This window comes from Mytilus trossulus, chromosome 11 (assembly GCF_036588685.1).
Source record: "Mytilus trossulus isolate FHL-02 chromosome 11, PNRI_Mtr1.1.1.hap1, whole genome shotgun sequence".
Classification (NCBI taxonomy): Eukaryota; Metazoa; Mollusca; class Bivalvia; order Mytilida; family Mytilidae; genus Mytilus; species Mytilus trossulus.
The window spans coordinates 9,609,406-9,622,427 of record NC_086383.1 but is presented as its reverse complement, the minus strand read 5'-3'; the positions used below and the strand labels follow the sequence as shown (position 1 = coordinate 9,622,427).

The window sequence follows — 13,022 nt, the reverse complement described above, 5'->3', positions numbered from 1 at the left end:
CTGAACATTCTTTATCAATTATCTCTATTACCAATGTTATTTCAACTGATCGGGTGGAGCTTACGTTTTAATTTGCATAAGGACAGTCTATTTGAAGATGTGTGTGATAAGGATGATTGCCGTTATAATTATAACTGATTTTCTAATCACCTATCATTGTCATCAAAGGAATTTACAAAATAATGACTAGACACTTCATTGATGAGTTTATTCTTAAATACCTATCTATAGATGGACTGGTTTATTATGAGAGAACAGGTTTAACCCCGCCCAGTCGAGTGAAATAAATTGAGTAATATCTATAGATAATGAATTTTGCCCAAAAGTTTCAGAGGGAAATATTTAGTAAACATTTACAAAAATTTACAAAATTTACCAAAATTGTTAAAATAATACTACAAAGGGAAATAACTTCTCAAGGAGTCAATGGACCATTTTCGTCATGTTGACCTTTTTTGTAGATCTTAATTTGCTGTACATTATTGCTGTTTACATTTTATCTCCATGCATCTATAATAATATTGAAGATAACAACCCAAACCTGCAAAATTCCGTTAAAATTATCCATTTAGGCCTGATTTGTCTGAAATTTCAAGGGTATATAGTTCTTGACGTAGTGAACAATTTTACTCTGTCGGATTTACTCTAAATGCTTTTGTTTTAGAGATATGAGCCAAAAAAACTGCACTTTACCCCTATGTACAATTTTGAGCCATGTCGACCATCTTAGTAAGCGTGCACATTTTTTCAACTATTTACCCTTTCACAACTATTTCTTTTCATTTTACTTCAGTTACATAGGAAGAACATCAGTATAGAAAATAATATTCCTTAAACACGAGACCATGAAGCATTGAAGTTTTATTAGTATTCCTATGGCCATGTTATAACAGGGATCTAAAATTCAGTCAAAAACTTCTAGAAAAAATGTTGTCAGTTCTTAAGAGATGCTCTTTCAACCTATTGTAAAAGAGATGTCAACTTGTCCCCTTTTAAAATTGTTATACGATGATGACTGATGTACCCATATTTTGACTATTTTATTAATTGTGACTGTTTATTTAACGCATCATGTAAATATAACGGAATTTGATGAGACTGTTATTAAAGTGAGAGGGTTAGCGTTATAGAACCAGGTTCAATCCACCATTTTCTACATTTGAAAATGCCTGTACCAAGTCAGGAATATGACAGTTCTTGTCCATTCGTTTTTGATGCGTTTTGTTATTTGATTTTGCCATGTGATTATGGACTTACTTAATTGATTTTCCTCTGAGTTCAGTATTTTTGTGATTTTACTTTTTGAGTCATTAATTCGTACGTGGTACAAAAAACAACAAACAAAAACACTAAAGGTTCAAAGTACTGATCTTAGAGTACTGGCTTTACTGAAAGCTAGTTCATAGCCAGTTACGACTTTAAAAAACAAGGATATATTTCAAATTGTGAAAAAAAAAATCAACATATATTGTTACTTTAACGACGGATTGCTTGATTGTGTATGCGTGGCATATATACCATGCATATTCAGGATGAAAACAAAAAAACAATGAATACGTAGGTACGTCCTGCAGAAGAGGATGAAGGGCGGGAAACATTTACTGCCACTGGACAAGAAGGTGTTTTAGATAGGGTAAGAAATTTAGCCTTGCAACAGGTCACACAAGGGCCCATTTCAGAGTTGTTGCAAGGGTTCTTTGTGTGAAGTGATCGCGGCGTTCTGTCTACACGATATATAGAATTAAAAGCCACCATTCTGACCAGACGTTGCTACGTATGCATACATCTTGCTTAGGCAAACGGACGCCGCAATTTGGCAGGGTCTGCCGGTCAAAAGAAAATTAAGATAGACAATATTACTTTACTCTAGTCAACCATGGGTTTTGTCATCTGAGACAGTTATTTGAATTGATTAGCCAAAAGAATCTAGTATCATCCGTCAGACCACCAAAGTTAGACTTTGTTGGAAATGCAAACAAATGTTTTGGACATAAACTCATTAATGGAAAATGGTAATTTAACTGGAGGGACATCTTTAGTAAAAGCGTTGTCAGCATATCCACTTCCTACATTATCAAAGGACTAAGGAATTTTTAAACTAGGGTTTTTAGTATTTTATTCCTACAAAACATTACCGCTATTCACGCTCCTATAAACGATCTGAATAAATCAACAAGACGATTACTTTACTTTATTAAAGTCTCACCTTATAAAACCAAAAAATAAGTTAAACTGAACTAGATGTATAATTATAAAGGGCTGACTAGAAAACTCCTCTTCAGAAGCAATTATTGTTTCAACTGAAAAATTAATCTTAAAAATTCAGATATGAAAAGCAAATACTCGAATCAATTTTATCAACAATGGTTAAGTAAGTGAAAAATAATACAAGCTTATTTTTTACACTGAATTAAGTACCAAAAATCGTTTACTTACTGCACAAATTGCATTGTTTCGCCTTCGAAACATTGTAAGCGTAGATAATATCTGTTTATTCGTGCAAATTTGCACTTATTATGATTTCTTATCATTGATTTATGTCTGGTATTGCATAACTTTAATACATACGTCATTTGGTTTTGAAAACTATTGTTTTCTTTTTAAAATAAGACATTAAAAAATAAAGCTACGTATACCTGTAGCATTTGTTAAAAATCCGACGACCAAAGATGATAGTAAGTTAAACGGATAAGTTTATGACGAGTGCGGTTAATTTTTTCTTTATCGTAAGATGTTTGTATAACCTGTAGTATCTGTAATAAAAAAAAATAATGCTGCCAATGAAAGTGTTTCTTTGGAGATATTATGATGATGTATCCTCTTATACGCCTTAAAAAAATCATACTTATTTTGCTATATGTGTTTCAGCGTATATTATTAAGAATAAGGTCGTATTAAGGAGAAAATCGACATGCGTAAACATTTACTTTCATTGTCATTTTGTGCCTTTTATAGCTGACTATGCGGTAATTGTTGGAGGCCGTACGGTGACCTGTAATTATTAATGTCTATGTCATTTTGGTTTCTTGTGATGAGTTGTCTCATTGGCAATCATACCACATCTTCTTTTTTATATTACTTAGAAAATATACAAGAGGTGAATCCACAAACAGTAATGCTCTAAGGACACAGTTATCGTCCTTTGGTTTTTCGTTGTTTTTCGTTGTACGAATATAGTCCCTAGTGTAAACAGTATATAACTTTCATGTTTTATTTGATACACTTTCCAAATATATTTCTTGATATTAAATGCATGAAATATTAAGTAGCGGGAAGTTATTACATGTCAAAAAAAATTTGGGTGCTGAATCTTTATGTTGAGTAGTGATTTGGTTCAGTTAAAAAAGGTCAAATTTTATCACGTCTGAAGCTGTCAAACTGAATTTTACACCCCTTAACACAGAATTGTCAATATTTTAAGTTAAAGCTGGTAGAAGATTCTATAATTTGGATATTATTTGTCTCACTGGTATAACACTACACTGTAAAAATCTTTTTGAGAAAGAGCAGGTGCGAATTTTTTAATTTGAATTTTATTGTCTAAAAGAAATGCACTACGAAATAACTGTGCTCTCGGGCCTAATGATTAAAACGTCATATTTTGGCTTTTCAAGTTGATTGACTTGTTTACTGATAACGTAATAAACTATCATTTGGACCATTTGAAGGTTTTTGATATCGTGTGAATTTTCAACAGGTGCCCTATTGTCGTTTAAAATGATTTAAGATTATTTAACAAAGTTATTCTAATATAAATGGGTGTGACGATCTACGCTGAAGTGTGACAATCCGTTCGCTGATGTGCGATTATATATATATATATATATATATATAGCTATATGAAACGTGAACTGGTGGCTAGTTTACATTTATTACGAAAAGTATATTTTTATAGCTATAGTATATTATTTGTCAGTCATTAGTGTCTATGTATGCCATTTGTTACAGTTGTATATTTAATATTCCTCTTCAATTTATGCATATGTGGACAGAATTCTGCATTATCATTTTATTTTTACTTTGTTCCTGTCATGTGGTTTGCCGTTATATTAAGAAAAGGAAGGTATGTGACTCCGTATGTAATTATAGAATGCCACGTTCCATTGTACGTAAAAAAAGTTGAAATAAAAAAAATCGGGTGTAGAATTAAGTCTATTAGCCCGTTACTAACTTTACATCCCGAAAAACTGATACTAACTAACAAATTGACTTTTAGATCGACAAGAAAAGCATGGAAATATAGTTTATGTAGTCCATCGCACTTCAGCGTTAACACCATCGGACTTCGGCGAAGCTATCAAGAAGATAGCGCCACATTGCAACCATCGCACTGTAGCGTCTAAGCATCACATATTTTCTATTCTTCTAAATAAAAGATCTGTTAGTAAGTCTCAGTTTTTCGGGATTTTAAGTCAATAAGGGGCTAATAGACTTTTAAATATACATACGGACCCGCATCGGAGCTTTAAAGTTTTCATTTTTTTTATATTTTGTTTTGCCCACGTCTGATTGTGAGTCCAGTATTTAGAAGAATAGACGATATGTGCGTATGCACTAAGCTTACACTCTTTAAACTTCATATCTCATTTATCAAGAAAAATGAAGTACTAGAATACCGTCTGTCACGACTGTAATGCACTTTGACATAACTGATTGTATTATACTGTGAAATCTTAACTGTGTATACATAACCGTTACAGCTGAAAAGGAAGATCGTAGTTTTGTCTGAAATAAGCATACTTGCAAATGATATGCAAGAATCTATACATTTCGATTTGCAGTTTACAAAACAACTACCCAGATACTCGCAGTTAAATTAACAAATTAATTGGATAAACAGTGACTTACTGTAATTAATAGTTCTTATTAAGTTCCAAGATCGAGTTGTTCTGTAATAATTCTGTTATACGGGCTTATCTCATTTTAGCGTCTTCGTATACCTATATATTTTTCTTGAACATGATCCCTTCTATAAGCTTTGGCCATTAAGGTCGTTCATGAATCTTTATAATGATTTTCTTGTGCAAGTCCACATCGTTTTGTACCCATGCAAATATTAAGAAATTAGTTTTATTATTTTTCGAGGTGGGGGTATTTTTGTCAGGTTTTTGTTTGAGGATGCATTTTCTTTGCAGCTAGAACATTTTAAATTCTATTTTATGAAATACATCCAGATTTATTTTACGTAACGCATTTCTTAATCATAATAATGCAAATTAAACACGAGAAATGTTTCAATAAGATGTAAACAGTGCTATTTTCTTATTTAAAGAAAGGTATGAAAATATTTGGAAAACATTTATAAATCAATAGTAAACATGTACATTGTATATATATATATGAAGGGGGGTTTATTTCACTACTACAAAGGCCCCACTTGACAAATGGGAAACAAAACAAAACGAGAAAACCAATTCTGCCTAATTTTTTTTACAAAAGAATAAACTCTAAAATAAAAATAACATACAGCAATCAACAACCAGGCTCTTGACTTAGGACAGACACAAATAGAATGTGGCCTGGTTTACAATGTTTGTAAGCGGTTAAGCCTGTCCTTTACCTAGGGACAGTGGCGCAACAGCAAAAATTAAGAACTAACAAGAGTGCAAACAAAAGGCTGTATTTCTCAAGACATCATTTTAAATAAACTAAAAAATAAATCAAACTGGATAGCTGAAATTAATTCAGTTAAGAAATCAATACAAAAAAAATAGCTCTTGTAATATTTATACACACTTCTTTATACTGTGTCCGTATCTAAAACTTTTTTTGGAAAACAAAAGTGAGAGTTGTTTTAAAGAACAGTAAAATAACTTTTAAGATAAAACTGAGACACTTAGCATTTGGATATAAAACTATTTTTGAACAATTCTGGGTTTTTCATTTTACAAAGCCTATAACATATCTGATTAAAAGACAAAAAGAGTATGTTTGAAAACTAAAAGTAAGGTTTTAGCAACTATTAGAAAACATATAAATAGTCATATTAAGTAATTTAGTGGTATTTTTAAAATATATTTGATGTACAATTGTACTATGTACTTATAACTAATCAATACCCTGAGTGATTACTGGATTGTAACAGGGAACATCAGGAGGAGCTTTGAGCTTAGTAGTATATCAGAAGAAATTGAAAATGAGATGAATATTTATATTAAACTGTTGCTTTATTATATGCAGATGATACAGTTCTGTTTGCTGAATCAGCTCAATCTCTTCAATCTCAACTTAATACATTTTGTGAATATTGTAAACTTTGGAAACTTAGTGTAAATTCTAGTAAAACGAAAATTATTATTAATTCTGGTGGACGTTTATCTCACAATCCTCATTTTTATTTTGATATTATTGAGTTAGATGTTGTCAAAGAAATACCATATTTGGGATTGACTTTTTCAAGGACAGGTAGCTTTGCAAATACTAAAAAGATATTAGTTACTAAGGCATACCGTGCCATGTACGATGAACTTAAGAAGGGGAGAGTTCATAACCTTTCGGTGAGATGTCAGTATGATTTGTTTGATAAGATAGTGAAGCCGATTTTACTTTATGGGTGTGAAATTTGGGGGTTCAGTAATATGGATAGAGAGTGTACATTTGAAATTTTGCAAGCTACTACTGAACTTGAAAAAGTCAACTCCAAACTTTATGGTATATGGTGAACTTGGTGTGTATCCCATGGTAGTCTATGTTAAACTACGTATGGTAAATCATTGGTGTAGAATTGTCCACGGCAAAGAAAATAAGTTGATGTATGTGAAGTTAGCAGCCGGTTCGTTATTCGTTATTCGATATTCAATATCCAACCGGCTGCTAGCAGCCAGTTTGATATTCAAAATTTAGTGAAAAATCATAAGAAAATTAAATACTTGATATCATAAAACGCATGATTTTCATAGTCAAAAGGACTGATTAGATACGTAGGAATCATAAAATGACCTTTTCAAGCTGTCGTAATTTCTCGTTGTCCTCGAATATAATTAGAAATAAGACGGAAAATAAAAAGGCTTTGCTTATTTCACAAAGCTTTACATAAAAAGATAAAGATAGCCATAAATATACCAGATTATGTAGAACAACAAGGCAGGACAACACGGCAATACCACCGAAGCAAATTTAGAAACCTTCAAACCTCATCAAACACCTACAAATACAGCTTCTTTCCACGTACCATCAAAGACTGGAATACTCTACCAATACTCTACTGTTAAATATAGAAGATGCAGAGGCATTCAAGAACAGCCTCACAACTTAAATATTTAACAGAGTAGTCAACTCAACAAACATTTGATTTTAATTTCACATGTAAAATACGTTTTTAATGAGCACCATATTGAATGACCAAATTAGTACTTGCGTGATGGTCTTAGACCCTTTGCATTTCAACGATATAGATGTAGACGTAGATGTATAAACCCTTTAAATTTTCCGTGCGACTTATTTGTCTGTATGTAACATAGAGTTTTGTCATAAAAACGACTTCAAAGATGTACTTTTGTGTATAGTATTTCTTACGATAAAAAGAAAAACCAATAACTCTTGAAATATTTATAACTATAAATAGAAATATATATGGAAAGCCAAAACAAAAATTTCAGTCGAAAAATGTCAAAATTTTAGGACAAAGGGCACAGGGTGATGGTGAGAGCCCCCTGATCTCTTAATCTTTCTAATATTTAACAGACATTTAGTCAATAGGTAGATACAAACGTGACTAAAAGGACTTTGGGTATACTTCCGGTCTTCTATGTTTACGGAGCGCCCAAAGTGCCAGTTTGATATTCAAAATATATAGCGAAAACCTACCTGAGACCGCTAAAATAAGGTTGAGACCCCCCTGGTCTTTCAAGGTCCATAAAACTCAACCAAATCATTGACCCTGTATATATAAAGATTGTATTAGATGGATTTTTCAGAAAAATGTCATCTTCAATATCTACGGAGGGCTAAGATTGTCACTTTTCAGTCGAAAAATGTCAAAACTTTAGGACAAAGGGCACAGGGTGATGGTGAGAGCCCCCTGATCTCTTAATCTTTCTAACATTTTACAGACATTTGGTCAATAGGTAGATACAAACGTGACTAAAAGGACTTTGGGTATACTTCTGGTCTTCTATGTTTACGGAGCGCCCAAAGTGCCAGTTGGATATTCAAAATATATAGCGAAAACCTACCTGAGACCGCTAAAATAAGGTTGAGACCCCCCTGGTCTTTCAAGGTCCATAAAACTCAACCAAATCACTGAACCTGTATATATAAAGATTGTATTAGATGGATTTTTCAGAAAAATGTCATCTTCAATATCTACGGAGGGCTAAGATTGTCACTTTTCAGTCGAAAAATGTCAAAATTTTAGGACAAAGGGCACAGGGTGATGGTGAGAGCCCCCTGATCTCTTAATCTTTCTAATATTTAAGAGAAATTTAGTCAATAGGTAGATACAAACGTGACTAAAAGGACTTTGGGTATACTTCCGGTCTTCTATGTTTACGGAGCGCCCAAAGTGCAAAATATATAGCGAAAACCTACCTGAGACCGCTAAAATAAGGTTGAGACCCCCCTGGTCTTTCAAGGTCCATAAAACTCAACCAAATCATTGACCCTGTATATATAAAGATTGTATTAGATGGATTTTTCAGAAAAATGTCATCTTCAATATCTACGGAGGGCTAAGATTGTCACTTTTCAGTCGAAAAATGTCAAAATTTTAGGACAAAGGGCACAGGGTGATGGTGAGAGCCCCCTGATCTCTTAATCTTTCTAATATTTAAGAGACATTTAGTCAATAGGTAGATACAAACGTGACTAAAAGGACTTTGGGTATACTTCCGGTCTTCTATGTTTACGGAGCGCCCAAAGTGCAAAATATATAGCGAAAACCTACCTGAGACCGCTAAAATAAGGTTGAGACCCCCCTGGTCTTTCAAGGTCCATAAAACTCAACCAAATCATTGACCCTGTATATATAAAGATTGTATTAGATGGATTTTTCAGAAAAATGTCATCTTCAATATCTACGGAGGGCTAAGATTGTCACTTTTCAGTCGAAAAATGTCAAAATTTTAGGACAAAGGGCACAGGGTGATGGTTAGAGCCCCCTGATCTCTTTATCTTTCTAATATTTAACAGACATTTAGTCAATAGGTAGATACAAACGTGACTAAAAGGACTTTGGGTATACTTCCGGTCTTCTATGTTTACGGAGCGCCCAAAGTGCCAGTTGGATATTCAAAATATATAGCGAAAACCTACCTGAGACCGCTAAAATAAGGTTGAGACCCCCCTGGTCTTTCAAGGTCCATAAAACTCAACCAAATCATTGACCCTGTATATATAAAGATTGTATTAGATGGATTTTTCAGAAAAATGTCATCTTCAATATCTACGGAGGGCTAAGATTGTCACTTTTCAGTCGAAAAATGTCAAAATTTTAGGACAAAGGGCACAGGGTGATGGTGAGAGCCCCCTGATCTCTTAATCTTTCTAATATTTTACAGACATTTAGTCAATAGGTAGATACAAACGTGACTAAAAGGACTTTGGGTATACTTCCGGTCTTCTATGTTTACGGAGCGCCCAAAGTGCCAGTTGGATATTCAAAATATATAGCGAAAACCTACCTGAGACCGCTAAAATAAGGTTGAGACCCCCCTGGTCTTTCAAGGTCCATAAAACTCAACCAAATCATTGACCCTGTATATATAAAGATTGTATTAGATGGATTTTTCAGAAAAATGTCATCTTCAATATCTACGGAGGGCTAAGATTGTCACTTTTCAGTCGAAAAATGTCAAAATTTTAGGACAAAGGGCACAGGGTGATGGTGAGAGCCCCCTGATCTCTTAATCTTTCTAATATTTTACAGACATTTAGTCAATAGGTAGATACAAACGTGACTAAAAGGACTTTGGGTATACTTCCGGTCTTCTATGTTTACGGAGCGCCCAAAGTGCCAGTTGGATATTCAAAATATATAGCGAAAACCTACCTGAGACCGTTAAAATAAGGTTGAGACCCCCCTGGTCTTTCAAGGTCCATAAAACTCAACCAAATCATTGACCCTGTATATATAAAGATTGTTTTAGATGGATTTTTCAGAAAAATGTCATCTTCAATATCTACGGAGGGCTAAGATTGTCACTTTTCAGTCGAAAAATGTCAAAATTTTAGGACAAAGGGCACAGGGTGATGGTGAGAGCCCCCTGATCTCTTAATCTTTCTAATATTTAACAGACATTTAGTCAATAGGTAGATACAAACGTGAATAAAAGGACTTTGGGTATACTTTCGGTCTTCTATGTTTACGGAGCGCCCAAAGTGCCAGTTGGATATTCAAAATATATAGCGAAAACCTACCTGAGACCGCTAAAATAAGGTTGAGACCCCCCTGGTCTTTCAAGGTCCATAAAACTCAACCAAATCATTGACCCTGTATATATAAAGATTGTATTAGATGGATTTTTCAGAAAAAAACGTCATATTCATTATCTACGGAGGGCTTAGATTGTCACTTTTCAGCTAAAAAAAAGTTAAAATGTTAGAACAAAGGGCACAGGGTAATGAAGAGAGCCCACTGATCTCTCAATCTTTCTAATACATGTATTTTGCAGATATTTAGTCAGTAGGTAGACACAAACGTGACAAAAATAAATTCGGGTACACTTCCTGTCTTCCATGTTTACGGGGCGCCGAAAGTGCAAGTTGGATATTCAAAATATATAGCGAAAACCTACCGCTTAAATGGGGTTGAGACCCCCTGGTCTTTCAATGTCCATAAATTTAATCAAACCATAGATTCTATATTGTAGGAGCTTGGTGATCTTTTCAATCTGTCGCGTGTTCACCTTGCAGGTTTGTGTGGGATAAATGAGTGGTGACAGGGCTGCTCTCTGTTATTTATTAGCTTGACCTTTTATCAAGTTCAAACCGTATTTTGATAGACTATTCATTCATACCTCACGAAGATGAAAGCGGATGGTGAGATGTTCACTGCAGAGATTGATATGATCGCCGTCTTGATCGGTGAGGTATGTCTGCATGTGATTGATGGTTGTCAAGGTCACGGGTAAGTACGCCATGTTTTTGTTGTGTTTGAATGATCTTTACCCCGGGATCGTTTGCGAGGGAAAAGCTGTAGATAGTGGACTGTTGGGTGCCGTTTACGTAGCTTCCATTGGTGATGCCACTGTTCACCAGGACGCTGTTGATGTTTTGGATGCTAACAATGCATTAACCCTCTTTGTAACCGTTTGTTGCCCGATCAAATGTGTTGAGCTGTCGCTTCAATCCCAATATGGTGTTCTATTCCATAAATTGTAGTTGGGGGAGGGGTGAACCGGGTAAGAATGCGACTATCGTTTCCAGAGACGAGGATGAAAACCATCTTTTTGGTCTGTGTTGTCGATGATTATTAAAACACGACGTTCAACTTATGACCGTCCGATTCGAACAGGAGGACTCCTACGGAGATTGCAAGTGCAAATGCTTTGGTGGTGGCGGGAACATTACGCTTGAATTCCGCTCGAATCTCGATGTCCACTCGGACTGATGACATACATCGATGACGAACAGCGGCTATAGGTCAATGAAATCAGAGGGGTTGACACCTCCGTTACTGAGGATGTTGTCAATATTGTAGAATTTCTGTTTGAAGTCTACAGCCTCCTTGAACACTCTGTCGACCTTGTTTTGTGAAAAACCGGCATTCAAGTCGACGACTGAGCAGCGTTCAGCTTTGAGGGTGACATGAATATTTTGCAATCGACAGTGATTGAACACGGTAGCATTGTGGGTTTTATCATTATCTCTGTCGGTTTAATTTGGAAGGCAACGATGATATATCTAGGCTTTTCGTGAACACTATTGGCAGCTAGGCGCCAGTTAAACTGTGAGGCTTGGGGAATGGCTATGAAAATCGCACTGTCTCATGCGAAATCCAAAGTGGATCTTGAATTTATTCTGGATGGTTTTGTACAGTTGCATCTTGTTTTCGTCTACAAGAGTGATGTGAGGGAGGAACCAAGAGATCTTAATCAGGATTATGTTTGCCACGTTATTGACGGCGGCTGCCCTAGGAATGGTATTTTCATCTGAATTGCGAACGCGTGGGATTTCGTGCCTGAACCCGTACACTGTTTTGTTGTAATCCTCCCAAAATCCGTTTCAGGGGGATGGCAAACGAGAACGATCCTTTGTTGGTGGGCTTGGTGATAATGTATCCATGGCAGGCTGCAAATCCAGTGTTCCCAGCCTCGGCATTGGTGGAAGAATCCTTATGCCGTAGTTGGTTGAGCCCTCACGATTTAGAGAAGTCGTCGGGATAGGTTAACATTCCCAGCATAGTAGTGGCGATGCCGGGGTCGTTAATTTGTTCAATCTGCTGGCCGGAAAGTCGATAACAGATAGTTTTGAAGAGATACATGATACCATTGTGAATGAGATTAACGTCTGCATATGCAGTGCCGTCGTGCTTTTGAAGTCGCCCTTTCTACCAAGAGATAACGCTCGGTTACGTGGAGGAACAGGTCCAGCAATGTTGATTCGGATCTCCGCTCCAGAGTTGATAAGTTGGGCGCCGGGTTAAGGTTCGAATTCGTGAACCTGGTATTAATATTTTTTGAAGACTTTCATCGAAGGTCAACCCTTCTGTGATTGTAAGGATGTCAGACATTATGTATTTATTTATAGCTTTGGAGGAAGTCGTGAATGGTAGCGATTCCTCGACCAGAGATGAGATTGTTTAACTGGGTTTTGTTGTGGGGCTTACTGCGTTTAACACTGAGCTGTTGATTGGGCTTGCTGCGTTGGACACTGGGTTTTCGAGGGCTGTTCACTTTGTCAACGTCATGGTCGACGACTTTGGCTACCACCTTTTCAACTCCTATCATGGCTGCATAGGTGGCAGCGTTCATAGCCTTACTTTCCAAGGTCTTGGCAATAGAGGAGATGAACATGCGAACAGCGATAACGGCGATAGTGTCAAACAAACTTCTACCGGCAAAACCTTTCTTAATTCTTAACAT

The 13,022-nt window shown here is 35.5% G+C and overlaps 1 protein-coding gene across 1 annotated transcript in view; it reads right to left on the bottom strand.

Moving 5' to 3' along the window:
• Positions 1 to 13,022, bottom strand: part of LOC134689710 (deleted in malignant brain tumors 1 protein-like) — a 108,484-nt gene extending 95,462 nt beyond the window's left edge. Inside the window, exon 1 of the mRNA XM_063549675.1 lies at positions 12,767 to 13,022. Coding sequence (XP_063405745.1) covers positions 12,767 to 13,022 — 256 coding nt within the window. The remainder of the gene's footprint in view (positions 1 to 12,766) is intronic.